This window comes from Oryzias melastigma, linkage group LG24, assembly GCF_002922805.2.
Source record: "Oryzias melastigma strain HK-1 linkage group LG24, ASM292280v2, whole genome shotgun sequence".
Classification (NCBI taxonomy): Eukaryota; Metazoa; Chordata; class Actinopteri; order Beloniformes; family Adrianichthyidae; genus Oryzias; species Oryzias melastigma.
Genome location: NC_050535.1, coordinates 16,314,806 through 16,338,920, shown reverse-complemented (window position 1 = coordinate 16,338,920; position 24,115 = coordinate 16,314,806). Strand labels below are relative to the sequence as shown.

The following is a 24,115-nucleotide window of genomic DNA, read 5'->3' as shown; positions in this document are numbered from 1 at the left end:
CATTTTCCTATTTGAACTTGAATTAAAAATTCTCTACCAGAGTTTTTTTTTGCAATGCATTAGATGTTATAAGAAATATTTTCCGATTCAAGTTTTCTTAATAAAATATGTTTATATTCTCATTTTGTCAGAGTGAAGAGCGCTTCCATCTGAACATCTCTCTGGAGCAGCGTCTCCATGATTTGGAGGTGCGGTACGCAGAGGCCACCTCCCTGCTGCACCTGCAGGGGACCCTCATCCTGGACCTGCAGGTGGCCACTCACTTCACAGATGGGATCTGAGATAGTTTGGAACTCTTGTAACTGGTTTTTAACCCGTCTAGAACCAACTCCACAACCTAACCCTTGTTCTGGATAAGCTAAGAAGAAACCCCGGATGCTCCATCAACATCGTCCGCCCAAATCCTCTCCTGAATACCCAAGATGCTCTGCACCCAGGTGTGGACTCGCGTGTCAGCAGAGGGCGCCAAATGTGTCAGTCCATCTGAGTGTTTTCTGCTGTTCCCTCAGAGATCCAGCATGTGGGAGACTGTCCCACTGACTGTGCCTCCATCTACTTCAGCGGGGTGAGGAGATCGGGTCTCTACACTGTGGTTCCATCTTCGTCGGGCATGCCTGTGGACGTCTACTGTGACATGGACACGGAAGGTGAGGTGGACTAAAAGAATTCATGGGAGTCCCCAGTTTTTGAAAAACAATCTGTGCTATCAATAGTGTGTCATGTCCTTCCCACAGGTGGAGGTTGGACGGTGATCCAGCGCCGAGTTGATGGCTCGGTGAGCTTTAACCGTAACTGGAGGGATTACAGGGATGGATTTGGTGACCTGCACTCTGAGTTCTGGCTGGGCAACAACCACATCCATGAACTGACCGCCCAGGGAGAGTACAGCCTCCGCATCGACCTGGAGGACTGGAACATCCAGCACAAATACGCCCTCTACCAGAGCTTCAGGTTCTCACGGAAACTCTGTAATTAGACGTTCCTGCAGAACTTCTACAGAACTTCACCATCTTTGCGCCTGTGCAGGGTGGAGGATGAGGAGCACCAGTACCGTCTTCATGTGTCTGGCTTCAGTGGCACAGTGCAGGACTCCTTCAGCTGGTACCATGACAAGCAGAGCTTCAGCACACCAGACAGTGGAAACATCTGCGCTGAGATCTCACATGGGGGATGGTGGTACAACCAGTGCTTCTACACCAACCTAAATGGAGTCTATTACAGGGTATGGCAGGGGTGTCAAACTCAATCACATGAGGGGCCAGAATCCAAAACACACTTTAGGTCACGGGCTGAACAGGAGAAACATTTATTGAACTCACTAAGACTAAATTTTTAAAACTTTAAAACCGTAACTTTTTAACATAATTATGAACTAGATATATAGCTCTACATGTGATAATGCTAGTGTGGATGCTGTAAGCTGAATTTGGCTGACATTGATAGCTAAAAAGGCTGAAGCTGATAGCCAGAGAAAATACTTGTTAAATGCCAAATTAGCCAAAAAAAAAAGAAAACTTCATAATACCCTAAAAAAATTTAAAAAAGTCTAAATTAGCCAAAACAGCTAGTATGTAGCTGAAATATTACCTAAACTCCAAAATGGACTTAAAAAAATGAAAAAAGCATAAATGAGCTAAAATAGCTAGTATGTATCTGAAATATTAGCTAAACTCAAAAACAGCCTAAAAACAGAAAAAAACCTAAATTAGCCAAGACAGCTAGCATGTAGCTGAAATATTAGCTAAACTCCAAAATGGACCAAAAAAAAGAAATGTAGTAAATATCAAAATAGTCCAAAAAGCTAGCAGAATTTCAATTTTTAAAACTTTAAAATTGTAATGTTTGAACATAATTTTGAATAACAAAAAGGCAGAATTATTATTCCAGAATACATCAACTTAAAAATCAAATGACTTTCAATAATTTACTCTACTTAAAAATATATTTTGTCAAAATTATTCAAGTTAAAACTTAGCGCAAGATAACATAGAGCCATCAATAACAATAAAAAAAATGCTCTGGAGGGCTGGATATAACTACCCGGACAAACCCCCATTCCGATCATGCTTTGTTCTAATGTAAAACACTTCCAGTAGTCTTTTAAGTATAATTATACCACTTTTAACCCCTCCCCAAAAAATAATTTTTTAGGACATATTTCAGGAGAGCAACAAGAGTTCGTGAAAAGTTCACCTCTGACTTGTGGGCAGGATTATTGGCGCAGGGAAACCCCACCCCACTTCCCGTCCCCATAGGTGAGAGCTTTTTGTTTACACTCTCCTGCTAGTTTACCCCCAAGCTAACAGCAACTGTGCAACAAAAATATTGGAGCTGTCCAGCAGCCAGATTCCAGGAAAATGAAGACGTTCATGGATCTATTTGTCTCCAAGTGAATGCATCAGAGATTTAAGAGTCTTTTCAAAAACCATTTTATCATCCACTCCTAATTCACAGATTAAATGCCACAATAACATGTTGAAAACACCAAAAACTCGATTTTCATTGGAATTTTTCTTTAAAAGTACTCTTCTTTTTTTAAACTTCCTTTCTCCATCTCGTTTATCCTCCAGGGGGGTCATTACACTCCAAAGGGCCGGGGCCCGCTTGGTCCTGACGGCATCGTTTGGTATTCCTGGAAAGACTCTGATTATTACTCTCTGCGCAAAGTCAGTATGATGATTCGACCACGCAGCTTCCAAACACGCCTGTCGCCCTGACGACAGCCGGGGTGCATCTGTCGCAGCATCAGGGGTAAAACTGTGCAGCAGCGTGGAGCTTTCTTCTTGCCATTGACTGGATAAACTTGGTCCTATAACTTTTCAAGACATACACTTTGTATTAAGACTTTTTTGACGAAAAAAAATCTTAATTTTGTACTTACTCTACTTTTTATAACTTAGTAGAAATTTCAGGGTTTTTTTTTTTTTTTTGCAGTGGCTGAATTTTAGTACACTATAAGGAAAAGGCTCCTCACCTGACAATCACATGTTTGTTTATCACTCCTTGTCAGTTCGGTTTAAATATTATTCACTCATAAATTTAACTTGAAGGTATGATTGCTAAAGACAGAGCACTTGAAGTTCTCTTTTACAACACTGAAAATGTGTTTTTTCCCGTTTGTGTTACTTTTTTAGCCAAGTTGTACATTTTTAATGGTGTTTTTGAAATATTTGTATTATAAATGTAAACAAATTCAAACTAATGAGCGAAAATAAAAATAAAAACAATAAAGCAAACATTTTGGAATCAATCAGTGCCTCTTTTAGATCCAATAAACTGCTTGAAATTGTAAAAATGTAAAACTTGAAAGTTATTTGGAGGACCCAAGGCTGCAAAAAAAGATGGAAAATGGGTTCAAACAAACGTTTAACATTGATCCTTAACTTTTGGACACGGTGGCGGTAGTGTCATGACGTTTAGTAGATGGACTCCATTCTTCCAATCTTGACAACAGGTAGACAACAGATCAATATTTGAACATAATAACGCTATTAATGTTATTTTCTCAGAAACACCAGTTATTTTAGTTTTTAATGTTGCCAAAACTTTTATCATTAATATAAAAACCCATAAATGTGAAGTGTTTTCTGCCTAAAAAAATGTTACGAAATAGACCAAACAGTGAAACCCCATTTATTTATTTATGCTCGTCATTAAAAGTCTAATTTGTCTTAGAAAAGTGTCAGAAAAGGTTTTGTTGTTTTAAGATTGTATTCACTTGACATAAACTTACGGTGCAATAAACGGATAAAAAAAAAAAGAGCCTGAAATTTTTAATTTTTTTGTGAATCTACATATATATATATATATAAACACATTTCATAAATGGAATTTATTCAAACTGTTTCTAGAATTTAGTGCAGTTTGGAATAAGTTGTTGCAAAGAGAAAGAATTGAGAGTTTTTTATGATTATTTCTGTCATAACAGGATATTTAAACACACATGTTTGCATGACACACATTTGGTTCAGCTTTGAAATACTTTCAAACAGAACAGGAGGATTTTATGCAATCTGATTGGACAGATGAAGGCAGCGTGCTGATTGGCTTATAAGCAGCTTGTGTTTTCTATTTTTCTATTAAGTGATCCAATCTTCATTTGAAAAAACAACTTAAAACATTTGGCTTACACTTAGAAAAATCATTTTTATAGGAACATTTGAAACAAAATCTAACCTCGAAACTGTCTATATTTCAATATTCTTTTGTAAAATGTACATATTGTGTTCCAACTGCATAAAAAAAAAAAACTTTATGTATACTGTATTTTTTGGAGTGTAAGTCGCAGTTTTTCTTCATAGTTTAGCCAAGGGTGCGACTTATACTCAGGAGCAACTTATGTGTGTTTTTTAGGCATAAATAGGCTCATTTATGTTATTTTCTCAGTAAACACCAGTTGTTATTTAGCTGTTGTTTACTCTAACAACCACTAGAGGGCACTTCATCTAAGTATTTACTACTGACAGCAGCAGAAGAAGTGTCGTCCAAAACAAACATGGAAGAGAACGTGAGTGTTTTCCTATTAAACTTTGATATTTTTCTTATACACATAAAAATATTAGTATTCTTGTTTTTATTTATTTATTCATTTTTTTAGTTAAAGTGGGTTTGGCAGATTTGTTTGGATTTTCCCAAAAGTGCGACTTATACTCTGGAGCGAGATATATACGATATATATGGTTTTCTTCTTATTGATTAGACATTTTTAGCTCTTGCGACACATACTCTGGAAAATATGATAAGTATATATTTTTGTTTGGTAAAGTTTGTTTAATTTATTACATAAATGCTAAATGAATGCTAAATAAGATGTTAACTATTGGTTAAGGCAGGGTAAGAGCTGTTTAGGTTGATTTTTCACTGACCACGACCCAACAGGAGCCATAAAGTCTTAAACTCACCCTTTAAAGATATATGTTATTGTTCCTTTTATGATATATATAAATCTTCTTTTTTATAGCATTATAAAACATAAATAAAAAATGATACATTTTTCAAAATATGAAATGGATCATAACTTTTGACAAAGGTTCCTATGACTTCTTTTCAAAATAAAAGACTTCCTGTGTCATATAAGATCATCTCAATGCAGCAAATACAGTTCAACTTAATGTCAGAAATGAGTAAAACTGTTTCTTTTTTAGTTTGTGGTGCATCTCTAATATTTAAAATTATTTGTATTTGATTTGGAGAGGTAAAAGAGCCACAAGTAGCTTGGCATTTTTATAAAATGTAGCAGATGTGTGAATTTTTGAGCCGAAACCTTTCAGCTACAGTGAAGCAGAAACCACACACCACGTGTGTGAAGATAAGCTGGGGAATGTTGGGTCTTTCAGTTTGATCAAATTCCCCAGTCTGTGTGCAGCACATCCAGCTGCGTCTGACGGCGGCAGAGTGTGGTAAATGGGCCCTTTCACTTCTGACTGCAGGCCTGCACAGAACGCACTTTAAAACGAGGATCTGGGCTCATTTTCATTCCCAGCCACATCTACCAGCCCCGCGCCGGTCAATGAAGGCCTCAGTTCTCAGGAGTCGCTGCTTCACACCAAAATGAAAACAAACGACAGTCCTGTGAATACAAATCATTGTTTAATAAATCAAACAAAATTATCTTTTCTGTCAGTGACACCCTCCCATAGCAAATACTTCTATACATAAAATATCTTGTTGATAAGAAGCACGTCTGTGAAAAGCGCAGAACAAGTGAACAGGATTAGATTGATTGGAAACTTGGTGACAAAATATACGAGTTTTCAGAATAATCTGCTCAAAAAAATAAAACAAATGCATTTTGGGGGATTTTATTCTGAAAATCGGATTCACCAACACCATTACAGTATTTTCTTATCCGTCACCTAAATGCTGAATTTGAAACGTGGGTTTTTTCTGAAGAGCAGGACATGTGGTTGGGGCAGGAAAAAGGTGGAGCTTCCTGTCGGCCTTTGAGGAAGTGCGAGGCTGAAGGGGGAGAGGCACTGCCAGCAGTGGACATGCGGAGCAAACGCACGGACTTTGTTCAGTCAGAGAAAGGCGCCTCTGCTCCTGTCGGGACGGAAGCAGCTCAAAGAAACGTACAGTAAAGCTTTTTATACAGTTAAGGCTTCCTATGGGCATCGAAGCTCCACTGCAAAGGGACGGCTTTGGTTTTTTGAGTGAAGTTACTAACTAACGTCCCTCCTCTCGTAAATAAAACAGCAAAACGTCACCAGATAAAAGAAAGTCATGTTTTACTGTTCACTTCATAGGGTGTAAACGTCCACTTTTACAAGTTGGACAGAGAAATTCACGTGTCATTTCCTGCAACCCGGCCCGAGGAGCTGGGAGTTTAAATTAAAGAGGGGGAGGAGTAAAGAATGCAATCCATGCAGAAATCTTGCAGATGACGGACTTGCTTGAACTTCCTGTGTTGTAGTGCGCCTCACATGGTGGTGAACTGGCTGTGTGCATGCCTCAGCTTTGCAGCAATCTGGGGGTTCAGAGAAGGAGTTGATTTAAGCGTTTTTAAAGCACAAACGGAGAACTTCTCCAAGAAGACTCTACCGTCTCGTAGAACTTGACTTGCTCCTCCAGATACTGCTGCATCACCCTGTTGTAGTCGTAGATGCGGTTGCTGTGGAAGTGGTTCATCTCCGCTGCGACACAAATGCAGAGAAAGTCAGAGACGACCCACCTCAGGGTGTGAGCTCAGGCGGAGACAGCTGGGTACCTTGTAGAGCGTAAGACATGGTGCTGGCCCGTTTAGCCATGGTTACTTTGTCCTGAGCGGTGATTTTATTGGTGTTCACCAGCTTATCAGCCTCTTTCACTTTGTCGATGGCTGCCTGCAGAACGAATAGAGTCAAAGTGAACGAGCGTCTTACAGAGTTCACTTGCTAAAGTGCAAACAAAGCCTCAGCATTTCCTCTTCCTGAAGTTTTTTTTTTTTTTCTCGAGTGGTTTTAGGTCTACAAATACATTTCTGTTGAACATTTGCGTCACTGCGGCCAGATATGATACAAAATACCAACAGAAACAAGGACTTGAGCCACATTAAGTATCACAATGAATTACAGTTTAATAATCACAGTCACATTTTCTTAGTTTATGTTAATTTTTTTTTACCTCTTAGACTGATGTTAGATCCAACTCTAAATTTGTGAAAATCACAACAAAACTCTCATTTTAAATTGAATCTACAGAGAGTTATTGAGGAGTACAAGACAAATAAACACAACTTTGACATTTAATCCAAGAGATTCAGGTTAACCTTCTAATGTTTATATTTTTTTTTGAGTCTTAAAGTCCTCCTCTCACAGGGGTCTGCAACCTTTAACCCCAAAACATCCATTTGGTCCAGTTTCTGACAAACCAGAACCCAGCGAGAGCCTCCAAATCCTACTGGATCTTTTAGAAAATACACTTTATTTTTTATGTGGCCATTTAGCTATTAATTTGGAAAATGTAGTCTTGAAATTAAAATAAAAAAGTGTGAATTTTTTTTATAAATAACACTTTAACATCTTTATTTTTGACAGCAGCAAATACGAGTTCCTTTCAAAATAAAATACACTCTGTGTCACATTAGATCCTCCTCCTGCAGCAGATTTTGAATAAAAAATTAAAGAAAACCAAATAAAACTTCACATTTTCTTTCATTGTGACAACAATAGATGCTTGGGTGCAGCATATATTAGAATGGAGTAAACTCAACTAATTTAATATTTATTAAAATTGTTAGCAGTTTTCTTAAAGCCAAAGAGACACAATGCAGGGGTAAAAGATCTCAGGTTGCAGATCTCTTCAATAAGACAATGTTTTTTATTTAAAAAAAAAAAACGTTCCCAGTACTGTTTTAAATCCCACAACCTAAATGCCTTAAAAAAAACAATTTTCATGTTGATCTGAAGCCTCTTCTGAGGGGGCGTGGCTTTGGAGCTGAGCTGAAACAGGATTTTCATGGGAGGGAGAGTTTAGATCTTCCTGGTAACCACAGATGCAGCCGGTTACTGGTCGTTTCAGTCTCTTGTGAAGCCATTTATAAAACCTAATTCTATAACCCATCATTGCAAGACAAGTGAGAGTTTTGTCAACTTCTTCGTAGCTATATTTAAACACAAGGTGTCATAAAATCATCTCAGTTTTGCAATGTTGTTGCAATAACACAGAGCAAGATCTACCTTATGGACTCCGATAGTATCTGGAAAGCATCCGAGAAGACCCTTATACTCATTGTTGGTCTCCATCAGGAAGTGCAGATCCTTTTTGGGCTACAAGTGAAGCAAGCAAACATAAACAAGACAAAAATGATGAAAAGGAAAACCACAATCTCCTGCAAGGAAGTAAAAGTACGAACTGAAATGCTCAATTTAACTTCAAAACAGGAAACAACACAATCGACCTGATAAGTCGAGACACATAGAGAGTGACCTGTCACTGTGAGAAGAATGGATTCAGATAAATTTTTGGACGATAAGTCAATAGTACAAGAATAAAAAAAAACTATTTAGCTTTTTCAAAAAGCCCAAGTATTTGAGAAAGATGTTTAGGTATTTTAGTTGAACCCGAATCTCCAACAATAAACTGCTTCTTCCACTAAATTGCAGCCGTTAGATGTATGAGGACTGATGACAAAGAGCAGCACGAGCTTACCAGATGAACCATCCCTCTGAAAGCTGCTGAGAAACCAAAGATGACGATGATTGTCAATATTACAAACATCAGGCTCTGAGAGAATCAAAACTTATGAAGGTTCACCGTCACCTTTGATGGTGGGCTAAGCATTAAGACATGAACTGTGTGAGCACGATTCAGGACCGTTTCTACCACAAAGGAAGCCTTTCTTATATATTTTATAAAGCTTTTTTACTTTATTAAAGCAAAATCTGGGTTCAAGAGGTCATTAGATGAACAAAAGTGTGACATAAATGTGATCAGGAAGATGCTTTTTGCTGACAGATTACACTGTAATCTATAAAAAAAAAATGTGGGAAGACCTTCAGATGTCAGATCACATCCTGTACAATCCCTCAAGAAAAAAAAATTAAAAATCACATCCTTTTTTATATATAGAACAAAGTTGACGAATGACAAAGAGGATTTTTGATCGTGGCCATAAAATGGAGGAGCAGGAGGGCACCCTCTCAGCATTCTTTCTATTCTTCTACTGAAATTACTCAAAGGTTTCACACTCTAGTACACATTTGTCTATAAATTTAAATGTATGTAGTTTGTAAAAAAAAAAAAAAGAAAATGTATCTTTACATTTCAATGAACTCAGAGGAGTGCTAGTCAGACTGTTGACAAGAATACAGAAATCCTGCTAGCATCACGCTAACATATTAGCAATGACATGCTAACACCACAAAACGTACAAAGAAAAGATGGAAATGTGGTTACAGTGTAAATGATTATTCACTTATGAGCCCCAACGTTTACACTTCTAAATATGTAGCAGGCATGTGTGCAACCCACTGACTGTATGTGAGAACTGGACTGAGTGACTCCTCCCCCCAAAATCCCACAGACGGAGAAAAAAAAAACGGCTATTAGTGAGTCTTTGTCAGTATAATCATTCTTGCACTGGTACATTTTTTGAACATGTTCTTCATAAATCTATTTTTTTCTTTTTTTAATTGTAAGTTATTCAAGTTATAAACTGACCAATCAGATGCCTCAATGAAAGCATGTGTTCCTCACATCGACAGTTCAAAACGTTTTACAAATGTCATCAAACTCCCTTTTACACACTCCTGATTGGTTACATAGTTGTCATAGAAACGTTGACTCAGACCGCCTTGGAGCAACCATTGCTTAGTGATGAAATCTGGCTCCAACATGGCGGCGTCCATATTGTGAATAAATGTCGCCTGAATTGACTTAATTTCGTTTGAACCTAAAGTGAGGCATTTTTTATAGATGATGTCACATTCACTCAAAAAAAAAAACAACATTTTACACAATTCTACATTAGCAGCTTTTACAACACTGACGAAAACTAAACTACGTCAATGTTACCGACAGCCCAAACTGAATCTTATATCCAATTTAGTAGGAAAACGTTCAAAAGCTTCGGAGCTCACCTGCTCTGCCACGATCTGAGCGATTTCCTCATACGTCTTTCCTGCTGCCGTCATGGCATCAGTCAGAGTTGCCTCACCTGCAGCAGAAAAAAAAAGCTCTTTCCATGAACGTGTCAGTTTGAAGCGTTTCCTCATTGGCGGGCCGTACCTTGGTACCCGCTGCTGGTGAAGACGGAGGAGAGGTTCTGGAAGGCTTTTCCGATTCTCTGGTACTCTTTTGGCAGAGCTGAATTATTAAGGAGACAAATATGAGAAGGAACTGTCCAAGTTGACACAATATTGAGGACAATACCAGCCAAAATAGTAATTACAGCACAAAGTGAAGAAGTGGGATGTGTGTAAACATGTATTAAAGTTTCAGAGCGTTGTGCACGTACGTCCTGTACATCGCTTCCAGTGCTCGTTTCCCACTGTGAGGATCTCCTTCACGCCATCATCCATGGCTTTGGTGAACCTGCTGAACTGCTCGCACTTCTGCTCCCTGTCAGAGCAAATCGGCGTCTCGTAAACATCAGTGCAGCTTCGTCACCTTTTAAGGAGTCGAGGAGCAACATGACTTACACCTCTACAAGATCCAGGTCTGGAGCTTCGGCCTCTATTGTGGTGAAGACCATCACTCCAACCGTCTCATCCTTTTCTGCTTTTCTCTTCCCCATCTTCCAGTCCTGTGCCAAACACATCATTTCACTGAGCACTAATCAATGCTTTGCTTACTGATGACTTCAAATGTCTATCATTGTTTTATCACTTGAGAAGTTGCATTACCACCGATAATGCTAGTGTGAATACTTTTTGCTGAAAGAAGTCGTTGAAGTTGATGAAGCTTTTTGGTGAAAACTTTTACTGCTAAAGCGATTTGTTGAAAAAAACTATTTTTAAAATGTTAAATTTTCTAAAAGACTGGAAATCAAATTAAAGAAATATGTAAGAGCGCCAAAGTTGACCTAAATTTAAAAAAAAAATCTGAAGTAAAATTGCTTAAAAGTCCATAATAAAAGCCAATTCTGCAAAAATATTTAGTGTGTTGCTTAAATATGAGCTAAACTTCAAATTAGCCCAAAAAACCTTAGTAGATGCAAAATTAACCAAAAAAGCTGGCACATTGCTTAAATAGTAGCTAAACCCAAAATAGCTTAAAATTCCTCAGTAAACTAAATTAGTCAAAAATGTTAGTCTGTTGCTAAATAAGAAGATAAACTCGATATTATCCTATAAAAACCTCAGTAGATAATAAATTAGCCAAAAAATGTTGGTCTTTTGCCAAAATATTAACTAAACTCAAAATTAGCTTAATAAAACATCAATAGATGCTAAATTAGCCAAAAAAAGCTAGCACATTGCTTAGAAACTAGCTAAACTCCAAAATAGCCAAAATTTCTCAGTAAATTAAATTAGACAGAAACGTTAGCCTGTCGCTAAATAAGCTAAACTCTAAATTGGCCTTAAAAGCATCAGTAGATAAAAAAAATAGCCAAAAACATTACCGTTTTGCTAAAATATTAGCTAAACTCCAAATTAGCAAAAAAAAACATCAGTAGATGCCAAATTAGCCAAACAAGCTAGCACGTTACTTAAGTACTAGCTCAACTCCATAATGGCCTAGAATCTTTCAGTAAACTAAATTAGTCAAAAATGTTAGCCTGTAGCTAAAAAAATAGCTACACTCCATTTTTTATTAATTACAGCAAAAGATTAAAAGCCCATGAATATATTTAAAGATTTGTTGCTAATCTACTTAAAACTTTGACTTTCTCATGCACCTCCTATATGGTTGATATTTTGCTCAATATTTCAAAAACTACAAAGTTTATCAACACCAAAAGTACAAGCAGTAATGTCCTGAACGAGCTGAACATTTTGATACCAAGATTGTTAAAAGTTTTTACATGCTAGAAAACGTATGGAAAGGAGCAGGAGAATCACTATTGTGATTGCTTACTAAGCAATTACACAATTAGTCAGGGATATTTTGGCATCATTTAGTCCAGATTAAGTGGTTTTAAAATTATTTTTAACACATTTTTGTAATGACTCACTTAAAAATAGCTTATTATTCAGATTAATTTGGTACAGTTTTTGTGAGCTTTTTAAACGGGTCTGCCTCATCATACCTTCTCATCTTTGTAGGACAGGAAGAGCTGAAACACTTCACTGTTGGATATAACGGGGTGTCTGCACATCCTGGTCATCCAGCCCTGCAACCGCTCCATTCGCATCTTAATGAACTCTTCCTCAAAACGGCCTGAAATTCATGACAAGTTTTCACATCAAAAGCAGAGAAACTGACGGTGGTTTTTGGGGAGTAAAATCCAGCAGCTCACCTGTTACTTGCTTGTCTGGTAAAGAAGGGATGGGGATGGCAGAGCCGAATTTATCCAGGAGCCTCTCATAGAGCCAATCGAAGTGCTTGTATCTGTGATTGACCGGCCGGTTTGTGGTCTGGGAACCAAAGTCAGGGATTCAAACGTTGCTTAAAAGTGTTTTTTAAAAATATCAGTTCCCCATCTTAGGCTTCTCTTACATTGGGTGTTATTTGGTACTCGATGTAGCTCTTGAGACCGTACATCTTTGAACCTTTCTTGGGATCCGCTACAATGCAGTCCAGCTGGGCTTCTGGGTAAGACCAGACGGGACCGACTTCTCCTAACTGAGCAAGAAACACAAGACTTTAGATTTCTGAGTCACACAGTCAGAACAGTGGATGAGATGTAAAGCATGTCCTAATGATTGGTGTTACAATGTTTATAAATAGTTCTCTAACTTACATAAATGGATATTTTCTCTTTGCCTTTAGCAGATTGCTTGCAAAGGAGGTAGAGTTCTGGACCAGATTTGGTGAACCCCGGAAACCTGCTCAAATATTTAAAAGAACAAAGTTTCTGCTTAGTTTCTCCAACTTTTTTCTGTACTTTTATAATAAAAACAACAATAAAGCCAGATGTCCTACTTGTTGAGGGATATTTTCATTGAAGATGCATGCGTTCCTCCCCTCTGAATGGCTCCGCCCTCTCCAGGTTCTGAATAACTGCTGGTGGACTTCATGTCGTCCCATTCGTCGTCCCACTCATCATCTTCTGCCCCTGAGATTGAAATGTTTAGAATCATCACGAGGAGGAGTAAAGAATTTACTAAAGTGTTACTGATCATTCCTGACATGCGTAACAATGTTTCTGATCATTAGACACAAAAAGTTGTTGTTGAACACTTGTTCTTTAAAGATCCTTATAACTCACTGTCATTTTCTGTATGAAGAGAAACAAAAATGTCTGAAGGATACATTTAAAGCAGCTCTTATGAAAGGCCCAAAAACACTGATCTGCCGCTCTGCAGGCAACATCATGTCGATTATTAAAAATATTTGTATGCAAGTCTGATAACCAGACGGATCCACACATGCAAATTATGAAGCATTAATACCCCAATAAAGAAATGGGAGCAGCAGTCTGGATGTAGCTGCATCTCTGCATAAGTTTTTACTTTATTCGTATTATTGGTAGAGCGTTTCTTTTGTCTTAGATTGAGTTGAAATAGTAAAAAAGTTGAGGGAGTCTTTTAAGAAAACTGTTCTAACCGTTTATGAAGATCTGGTGAAGTGAGCACCATGACACTGGGATTGATGAGAGTTTTTGTTTCAACTCATCAGTGGAATTTTTTTAAAGTTTAAGATCAACTGGGACAACACTGCAGAATGATCGAAATACGGGCGACTGAATGCTCTATTTACATGTTATGGATGTTGCAAAGATTTAAATATTAATGCAAATTTGAAAAAAAAAATGACACACAAATGAGGCTTTACATGAAGGAAATACTTTACACCTTTGGATATATAGCTTTTTACTCAGCTACTTGTTAGATTTGATATGAAAATGAGACAAGAACTCTTTACTTTTAAACAAGACTTTTTAAAGCTGAAAAAAACTTAATGTTTCCATTAAGAGAATTTATTATCAAAACCCAGTTTGCACAATTTCAGAGTTAATGGAAATTATTTAATATGCACTTCCACCAATCAACACACAGGTACCACACTGTTAATGTCCCCGTTCACACTCATGCACAAGAAAAAAAAAAAGGGTGAACTTTGCAGCAAGACGTCACCGAGTCAAAAACATTTATTGCCACAAAAACGACAAAACCATCAGCAGGCGACAAACCGATACCTGTGTTATCAATAAGGTATGGGTAGATGTCTTTGTCAAAAAGAAAAAACAAAGAAATGTTACTCTTTTAAGATATATAACAATAAATGTATTTAGGTTTCATTATTATAAAAAATAAATTATGGTTCTTCATAAATGCTAGAAAATATCAGTGAAAGATTTTCTTTATTGTTTATTACTGCAGTTTATTTCCTTTGTATAAAAGGCTTATTTACTTCAGAAGTTAAAAAATGTTTTTAGCTTTAGGCTGCAGAGTTTGTACCTGGGCCTTGGTAAGCCTGAGGGTGGCTGTGTGACGCGGAGCCCCAGGGGTCAGCGGCGTTCCTTCCCGTCTGGGTGCCCTCAGGATTGGCTGGCCAGTTGTTGTTGGAGCCCCTAGAGGGGTCTGCGTTCCACACCGACCACGGATCATTACCGTTGCTGGCCTAAAAGAGATCCAAGGAAGACTGAAGGATGAACAAAAGCAACATGCAGAGGGGGGATTTCAGAATAAGGAAGGAGGCTCATGCTAACACACGGATGCTGCTGCTGCAGCTTCACGGTCTGAGGAGCTTAGGTGAAGTGACATGCTTGCTGAGCTGCAGACAGACATGCAACAGAGAAAGTGCTCCTTCGGTGGATGATTAACACCATGTGCTGCTTACACGTAGAATTAGAGGTTTTACAGCATTCAGGAACGTAGAATGAACAATGATGTTCAGTCGGGCTGATTTGTCAATAATCACTGCTTATCGTGGTGATTGTTGTGACGGTAGATCATGCTGTCTGCAGGTGATGTGAAGAGCAGGGTGGGGGGGTCACACAGTTTTTGACTGAAACGAGTGCAGTGGGGGGAGGAAAGCCTTTGGTTCATGCGTTTGATCAGCCCACCACCTTGAAGTGGCAGTTACCTCCTCAGGGGGTGAAAGAATGGGGGGGGCGGGGGTGTCAGTGGAGCCCCCAGCTTCTACCTTTTGAGGAAAAAGAGGTGACATCATCACAAAGCGACGGCAGCAGTGCAGGTAAATGATGAGCAGCGGGCGGGTTACAGGAGCTATGTCCGAACTCCCCCCCACGCACTATATAGTGCGCCGGTGATCTCTAATAAATATAGTTCTTAATGTAACTCCAAGGAAGGTTTTTTATTCACAGAAATACTTTTTTGAAGACCAAACCATTTTTTATTACGTTTCATAAAGAGCTGTTTTTATTTTTAGTCACTCGACTAAATGAAAAGAAAAATAGCTCGAAATGACTTGTTAAGAAATATGAACTTAGTAAGAATTACTAACAAAAGTTAAGTTATAATTTATTTTTTTATGATCATGAGTACTATTATGCCAAGTTTCTTATATGTTGTTTTATGTATGTCATATGTTATGCTGGGTAATTTTTGTTATTTGTAATGTTCCCATTGAAGTTTTATGTAATGTAACTCAGTTATAAATAAAGCTTAAAAAAAAAAAAAAAACGATATAGTGTGTTCACCATTTTCTAGTGCTGTCCGAATCTACTAATTCCAAAATCTAAAAGTCTTTGCAAAAAAACTAGCGTGCATCGATGCTCACTAGATTAGCAAATATAGACCACAATGCATTGCGGTCGAACAATTACAAACAACAAAAATGTTTAAATGTAGTTTTTGAAGAAACCATCCGCATTTTCACTATCAGAACACATTGGAACAATAAATAAATGTCGTGTCCTTTAAAATCCAGTGCACTATAAAGTTTAGTGCTGCCACAAAGAATGACGATTATTTTTTCTGATTAGTCGACTCTTCAGGTTATTGGTAAACTGGATGTAAAACAAACATATTAACCATCATTAGCTTTAAACTAAATAAAAACTAGATATAGCATTACCTGTGATAATGCTAGTGTGAATGCTGTAAGCTGAATTTGGCCACTGAAGATGCTGAAATTGATAGCTCAAATCACTGAAACAGATAGCTGAAAACGCTGAAGTTAATAGCTGAAATGACTGAAGCTGATAGCTGAAAAACGCTGAAGCTGAAATCACTGAAGTTGATAGCTGAAATTACTGAAGTTGATAGCTGAAATCACTGAATCTGATAGCTGAAATATCTAAGGTTGATAGCTAAAAACACTGAAACTGATAGCTAAAAACGCGGAACTTAATAGCTGAAATAACAGAAGTCGATAGCTAAAAATGCTGAAGCTGATAGCAGAAATCACTGAAGCTGACAGCTAAAAATGCTGAAGCCGATAGCTGAAAACGGTGAAATTAATAGCTAAAAATCTCTGAAGCTGACAGCTAAAAATGCTGAAGCTGATAGCTGAAAACGCTGAAATTAATAGCTAAAAATGCTGAAGCTGATAGCTGAAAACGCTGAAGTTGATAGCTGAAAGCGCTGGACTTGATAGCTGAAATCACTGAAGCTGATAACGCTGAAGTTGATAGCTAAAAAAGAGCTGAAGTTGATAGCTGAAATCACTGAAGCTGATGGCTGAAAACGCTGAAGCTGATGGCTGAAAACGCTGAAGCTGATGGCTGAAAACGCTGAAGCTGATAGCCAGCTAAAACATTAGTTAAATGCTAAATAGCCCTAAAAAACTGAAAAAAGCCTGTTAGCCAAAACAGATAGCTTGCAGCTGAAGCATTAGCTAAACTTCAAAATAGGCTTAAAAAAACAAAAACAGCCTCAATTAGCCAAAATAGCTAGCATGTAGCTGAAATATGAGGTAAACTCCAAAATAGCCCAAAAAACCTTAATAAATGCCAAAGTAGTCCAAAAAGCTAGCAGAATGTCATTATAACTTTCCACTTTACTACACTCCGACTCTATATAATATAAAGTAACTATTAAATTAGTTGTTGATTATTTTAACAGTCGATTAGTAGACTAATCGTGGCAGCCCTTATATAGTTGTTTTTGTGGTTGGCGGTTAGGGTGGGAATTCGGACACAGCCAGTGATGGCGACTGAATGAGGTGGAGAGCTCATGTGGAACGGCACAAAAAGACCTGCGCCTCACTTTTCTACTGATCCAGCAGCACACTCACTTCTGTGAAACTTCCTGCTCCACTAAAAACAGATTTTTCCAGCCTTATTTTCACACTTGTGCAGCATTTGTATGTGATGCAACTTCTGCGAATATCTTCTGCAGCAGCTGCTCTCACTTCTTCATCCGTCCCTTACACAAACGCACAAGTCTTGCTGCACACTTCTGCTTTTCTCTTTTTAATAGTATTGCAGCCGGAGATTAGTGGAAACCTGACGGATGAACGGCACTGATCGCCATGCCAACATCTCCACGGAGGCTTTCGGCTGGTGAACTTTAAGAGGCAAAGCGGCGTCTGCACTTGTTGAGGGTTACGTCTCCCAGAAACCGCTGGTGTTCTTCTTAGTGAAAGCTGTAGAGCAGCTCAGTATAAATCAGTCGGGAGACACATCAACCCTCCATGGAAGATCATGAGTTTCCCTCTCAGAACACAGGAAGAACTAGACCACTTCTGCTGAATGAGAAACTGCACAGCACCATAAAAGATGACACAACACAACCAGGACAGAGTCTGCTTGAACTCTTAGCATCAAATTAAAATAACTTTGATAAACTGCCATTGCAAATATGATTGAGAAATATCTATTTTATTAACATGGTTCACCTTTTGCAGTCATTAAGATTTTTTTTCAATGCCACTTTGATGGTAAATTTCAGCTCTTACGAGTTATTATGAAACATATCTTCCTTGATAAACGAGTAAACTGCACAATCAGAAGTTAAAAGCTTCCCTTAATACTCGAGTATGATACCTGGGTTGGTGCAGATGTTGATGCAGGTGCGAATGCATCGAAGAAAGACAGGTCCGGGGCTGCAGGATTCCCTACGTTTGCAGGAGGTGCAGCGGTTTGACCGAACTGCAGGATGAAAAAAAGAGAAAAGAGCGGGATTCAATACGGTTAATATTTCTGCAGAACATCTGCTCAACAGATCCTCTCTTTTTACAGAAGAATGCTGCCGTCTTTGTGTGTGTTTTGATCAAAAGTACAGACAAACATGTATCTCTGTACACTTTATTTATGATTATCAGCAAACCAATGTGTTTTCACAGTTTGAGCACAGGCTGATATGTGACCAAACAATTCCCCCGTTTGCTGAAAGTGAGAATGAGGTGTAAAAACAGACACTTGGTCGTCTGTTTCTGATCAAAGAGACCGAATCTGAACTGTGAACATCGCAGGCTCCACTTTAGACCAGACTCTTTCTGGATGTTTAACGGCTGAATCATCTCCACAGGGTGAAGTCATGAAGTCAAACACACAAAACAACTCGGATCAGCAAATCCATGACGGAGGAACATCCTGTTGAGGGTTTTTTTTTTTTCAAGTTAGACACAGCAGCAGAATGTCCTTCTCTACTACGACAAAACTGAGCCTCACTGAGGTGCTGATAGACCTGGAACGTTAAAAGATTGTTTAGACTCTTTTTCTGATAGCAAATATCCTTGACCTGAACAAAATGATGATTCTGTAGTAGCTGTAAAGGAGTTATTCCACTAGAATTGGACTTAATTATTTACTTTTATCTATTAGAAAAAACATTTTCTCATTTCAGGCATTAATTTCTTTCATTATGTGGTTACATTCATTTTTCAACACCGTTAGTACACTATGAAAGCTCCCTGAACAGCATCATATTAATCACATGTATTCTTGTTAAATCAGTTCAAACAGAAAATAGACAATAAAAAAGATATATTTCTTACTTGATTCCTAAAATACAACTAATTGGTGAAAGCACACCAGTCATTTTCATGAAAACATCGTTTCATTGAGGAATTGCAATAACAAAAACACTGACTAGATGATATTTTTCCAATATTTTAGACAAAAGTCAACAAACACTGAAAATGTTAGTGTCACGGGGTTAAAACAGCGTGACCTTTTCCACAGTTTTCTATTTTATGTTCATGATGGGATGTTGAGTCACTGAATTTAGACAACTCCGAATTACAAAATAAAAGACAGGAACTGATTTCCCTCCTTCTGAGGTCCAACGGTCCGAAAGAACTTCCTGATTTATATGTAATTATGGATAATACCATAGGATTCAGCATGGAGGGGGGGTTATTTGTGGGACAGGTTTGAGGAGTTACTCAGGGACAAAAATAACACGATTTTAATAAATATTTTAATGTCAATTAATTAGCTTTAGATCAGGGGTGTCAAACTAAATCGCACAAGGAGCCAAAATCCAAAACAAACTAAAAACACTAGCTAAAAACGCTGAAGCTATTAGCAGAAAACAATTAAGCTGATAGCTAAAATATTAGCTAAATGCCAAATTAATCTAAAAAAAAAAAAAAAAAAATTAGATTAACCAAAACAGCTGGCATGTATCTGAAAAAATAGCTAAACTTCAAACTATCTTAAAAAACTGAAAAAAGGCCTAAATTAGTCAAAGCAGCTAGCATGTAAATATTAGCCAAACTCCAAAATAGCCTAAAAAACTTAAAAAGAAAAGGCTAAATTATCCAGAACAGCTAGCATGTAGCTGAAATATTAGCTAGAAACAGCCTAAAAATCTCAGTAAATGCCAAAATAGTTAAAAAAAAAAAAAGCTAGCAGAATGGCAATTTTTTAAAACTTTAAAACTGTAACGTAACATAATAATAAATAATAAAAAGGCAGGAATATTATTCCAGAATATTTCAATGTGATTATAAAGCTGTTTTAAATACATTGTTTGATGACCAGTTATATTAAATACAAGCTGGGAGAGGAGAGGGCCTCAAATTGAGTCATTTCCATAGAAAGACTGACTGTTAAACAGGAATCTCTAACTGTAAAGTCAGAATCACCTCAATGTAATCCTCAGGCACCAATCCAACTTCCCCTCGGGAGTTCTGAGCTTCGATCCAGCCGCCTCCAATATTCTGAAACATGAAAACACAAGCATGAACTTCCTGAAATATCAGAGGCGGGAACATGCGAGAAGGGAACTGGGAAAGTTAGATGAGGAAAGTTACATGAAAAGAAAACTTTTTGGTATTTAGCTCATTTTTATTCTTTCTAACGTTACAGATAAATGGTTGGAGTCGAGATGGTGAAATAATCAATGAGGGCTTGTTGCTTCAGAGACGCAAAAATCCGGCTTTCCTGATACATGTGTGAGTGAGTAAATGGAAGCAGATTAGTAAACTATGTGGGTCAACCGTCAGTGGTCTTTGAACTGCTGATAAGTGACAGAGATGACATCATGTTTGCTCAGTCTTTGTTTCCATCTCTCTTCTCAGCATTTATAAGACAAGTTCCATACTAGAATGACAGTCGTGTTGTTTAGTTTCTGTTCTGGTTGGTTTCAGTAACCTCACTAAAGGAAAGTATTTGTAAACATATAATGACATCACTGAAGTTTGTGGGAGGGATATCCAACAATTTCCAGTTAGAGGGTGTAGTTTGTGTAAATGTTTAATTGTGATTTATTTTTGGGGTACAAAAAGTTAGATGCCTTGTAAAAATCTATCCCTGAAAGCATGCACCTTATATGTGGTAGTATAAGGCAGAAAAAAACAGTAGATCAGGGGTGTCAAACTCAATCGCTCAACGGGCCAAAATCCAAAACACACTTTAGGTCACGGGCCGAACAGGATAAACATTTATGCAACACTCTAAAACTAATTTTTAAAACCATAACTTTTTAACATAATTATGAACTATATATATAGCATTAACTGTGATAATACTAAGTGTGAATGCTATGAGCTGAATTTGGCCGCTGAAGATGCTAGTGCTGATAGCTGATAATGCTGAAATTGATAGCTACAAATACTGAAGCTGAGAGCCAGCTAAAATATTAGCTAAATGCCAAATAAGCCTAAAGTACAAAAAAAATAAAAAAATAAAAAAAATTGGTAAGCCAGAACTAGCATATAGCCGAAAAATAGCTAAACTTCAGAATAGCCTAAAAAACTGAAAAAAGCCAAAATTAGCCAAAACAGTTAGCATGTAGCTGAAAAATTAGTCTTACTTCAATATAACAAAAAAAATAAATAAAATAAAGCTTAAATTAGCCAAAACAGCTAGCATGTAGCTGAAAAATTAGTCTTACTTCAATATAACAAAAAAATTAAATAAAATAGAGCTTCAATTAGCCAAAACAGCTAGCATGTAGCTAAAACATTTGCTAGACTCCAAAATAGCCACAAAAAAAACAGAAAAAAGCAAAAGTTAGCCACAACGGTTAGAATGTAGCTGAAAAAAATAGCTAAACTTCAAAATAGCCTAAAAAAATTAAAAAAGACTAAATTAGCCAAACAGTTAACATGTTACTGAAAAATTACCCTTACTTCAAAATAGCCAGAAAAAGCCTAAATTAGCCAAAACAGCTAGCATGTAGCTGAAATATTAGCTAAACTCCAAAATAGTCTAAAGAAATCTTAGTAAAGGCCAAAATATTCCAAAAAGCGAATTGATAGGTCAATTTTTAAAACTTTAAAACTGTAACTTTATAACATAAATATAAATAATAAAAAGAGAGGAATATTATTCTAGAATAAATCAACTTAAACCTTAAATAACTTTCAATATTATACTCTGCATAAAGATATATTCTGTCAAAATGATACATAATAAATTAGCACAAGATAAGATTGGGTTATTAATAACAACCAAATAAAATTATCTGACGGGCCGGATAGAATTACCCCGAGGGCTGGATCCGACCCCCAGGCCTTGCCTTTGACACATGTGCACTAAGGTATTAAACTTTACCTGATTTGTGACGGTGATTGTCTCGCCCTCCTTCACTGTCAGCTCATTGTTTCCAGGCTCCGCTGTGAAGTCGTATAAAACTTGTGCCTGCCGTTAAAAAGCAGAAATCAGGTTGACTGGGAAGTTCCTGGATGAAATTTCTTACAAATACATCAAAGACTAGAAACAGTGACCTCTGTGATCGCCCAACTGTTGTAAAGAGAAATAAGGGCACGGGGTAACAGGACAGACTCGTTTTTCTGTTTAGCCGACTGAATGAAAATCTAACCACAGATGGTGTAAAAACAGAAAATTTTCAGCTTGTGCAAATGTAAGTGTGGATAAAGAGAAGGCAATATAAATATATAAATAAACGGAGGAAATATGCATTCTTTAAGACTATACTACCTGCTAAAAGAGAGAGACAAGAGAGTTACTGTTAAAACATTTGCTGACTCAGTTATTTTTTTAGAATAAAGCCTGAAACATCAGAAAGTAGACATGCATTCTATACAAAAAAAATGTAATTTAGTAATCCTTAAATAACTTTATTCCCCTTACAGAATGTCTGCATGCACACACGTGTATAGATTTGTTCATATTAAAAAGAAAAACTAATAGGTAAGCTGCTATTTCTCATTTTAAATATGTCTAATGGAGAATTTAGACACCTAAAATGGGAATAAAAAGCATTTACCTGCTATGGCTTTAAAGTTTTGACACAAATAACAGTGTTAGAGTTTCATAAATATAATATAAATATAAATAGTTGTTTTAGAATTCGTAATGATTTTAAATTACAGTTTATATATTATAGAAACACTAACAGCATTCATAAGAAATTAAAAAACTTTAGTTGACAAAAACAATCCCATCTTTTTAGTATCTATATGAGGTTGTTGGATTTAAAAAAAAAGATATAATGGGGAAATATGTTGGTTTTACAGCAGGTTTCATTTATTTTACTCCTTATAATTCTACCTGTTAGGTAAGAAATACACACATAAAAGCAAAATTGAACACTTAAGATTATTATGACTATTATTTAGGAAAAAAATGCATAAAAATAATTTTAAAAAGTATTATTCCAACCTAACAATACTTATAGTCATTATTATGACCATAATTTAGATCAAAATAATAATTAAAAAAATATTATTCCACCATATAACATTTTTTGAAAGTTAAACATTATTACAGTGTATTTAAAAAATGGTTAAATCCATTCTGGTAGAGTTGTTTACAAAAGTGCGACAGTTAGGGCCATTTTCCGCCACTACACCAATATAACTACACTACCCAGAATGCCACAGGAGAAGCTATGACCTGCAGTGGGGAGGTAGTAAAATGTCACAAGATACCTTTTTAATGAGAAATATTTTCCACATATAACCCATAAAGTGGCTTTATATTTTACTCCAACACTTGTACCACCAACCACCGTGACCCCTGTCCTTCACTTCTCAAATAGTGGCCGTTTTAAGCGAAGTTAACCGCGTGAAGCGACAAACTACGAAACTACAACTTCTGACATTACGAGCCCTCTGGTGTTCCTAACGCTAGAACAAACAAGCGTTTGTGACACTTACTAGACAGAAAACGAGGTCTTAAAGTTCCCAACAAAAGTTAGCGGGCCTACCTTAAACGCCATAGTGACAGCATGGATCAGTCATTCCAAAAACAGACCGGGTAGTTTCCAAGAGTCCTCAGCTGGACATTTCTTCCCCGCTGTTTTTTTTTCAGCTAAAGACGAAGAAAACACGACGAGCGAACTTCCCGCTGGAAATACGTCCCGACTCACACATTAAACGTGTGAATAAAAACGTTAAAAATGTTTCAAATAAAAAAGTATGTGTGGGGAAAAAATGACAGAAATGACAGTACTACTTAAAAAGAGTACCAAATTTGAAAGGCGTATTCAACTGCTGACAGCGCGGAGGAAGGAATGACCTGTGACTGGAGGAAAACCGGAAAACGGCTTCAGCTCTCACCCACGTCCTGTCTGTTCACTGGAATATGAATAATAATTAAAAACAAAACGTTTACGACGATTAGGGGCGTCATTATGTCCGTAGAAAAAGTATTTTGAAAACAGATTTTATTTATTGTTTTTTTGCTTTGTTCTCCAAAAGTGAAATATGAAACATTACCTTTTTGCTCATTAGCACCTCAAGTGGGAGTAAATTATGCTACCTATCA

At 37.1% G+C, this 24,115-nt stretch overlaps 2 protein-coding genes across 4 annotated transcripts in view; one reads left to right on the top strand and one right to left on the bottom strand.

Moving 5' to 3' along the window:
* The window catches only part of si:ch211-203k16.3 (angiopoietin-related protein 1), a 10,076-nt gene extending 6,335 nt beyond the window's left edge, over positions 1 to 3,741 (top strand). Inside the window, exons 4-9 of the mRNA XM_024291470.2 lie at positions 132 to 251; positions 323 to 437; positions 510 to 647; positions 735 to 951; positions 1,027 to 1,222; positions 2,571 to 3,741. Of these exons, the coding sequence (XP_024147238.1) occupies positions 132 to 251; positions 323 to 437; positions 510 to 647; positions 735 to 951; positions 1,027 to 1,222; positions 2,571 to 2,717 (933 nt within the window). The 3' untranslated portion in view covers positions 2,718 to 3,741. The remainder of the gene's footprint in view (positions 1 to 131; positions 252 to 322; positions 438 to 509; positions 648 to 734; positions 952 to 1,026; positions 1,223 to 2,570) is intronic.
* Positions 3,742 to 5,569: 1,828 nt separating this feature from the next.
* On the bottom strand, positions 5,570 to 24,093 carry snx9b (sorting nexin 9b). Of its 3 annotated transcripts, none has more exons than XM_024291337.2 (19): positions 23,556 to 24,093; positions 21,938 to 22,024; positions 20,026 to 20,100; positions 17,978 to 18,082; positions 15,112 to 15,171; positions 14,484 to 14,646; positions 13,006 to 13,138; positions 12,824 to 12,911; positions 12,580 to 12,705; positions 12,380 to 12,497; positions 12,170 to 12,300; positions 10,620 to 10,723; positions 10,436 to 10,539; positions 10,207 to 10,284; positions 10,059 to 10,135; positions 8,157 to 8,246; positions 6,707 to 6,821; positions 6,541 to 6,632; positions 5,570 to 6,466 (listed from the first exon to the last, which is right to left on the bottom strand). In XM_024291337.2, exons 1-19 carry the CDS (start codon positions 23,565 to 23,567, stop codon positions 6,419 to 6,421), a joined length of 1,806 nt encoding a protein of 601 aa, XP_024147105.1. In that variant the 5' UTR covers positions 23,568 to 24,093; the 3' UTR covers positions 5,570 to 6,418. The 3 variants fall into 3 exon arrangements, with proteins under 3 accessions (XP_024147105.1, XP_024147106.1, XP_024147107.1); XM_024291338.2 differs by having other exon boundaries at positions 12,824 to 12,908; positions 23,556 to 24,092; XM_024291339.2 differs by lacking the exon at positions 15,112 to 15,171 and having other exon boundaries at positions 23,556 to 24,092.
* Positions 24,094 to 24,115: the final 22 nt, after the last annotated feature.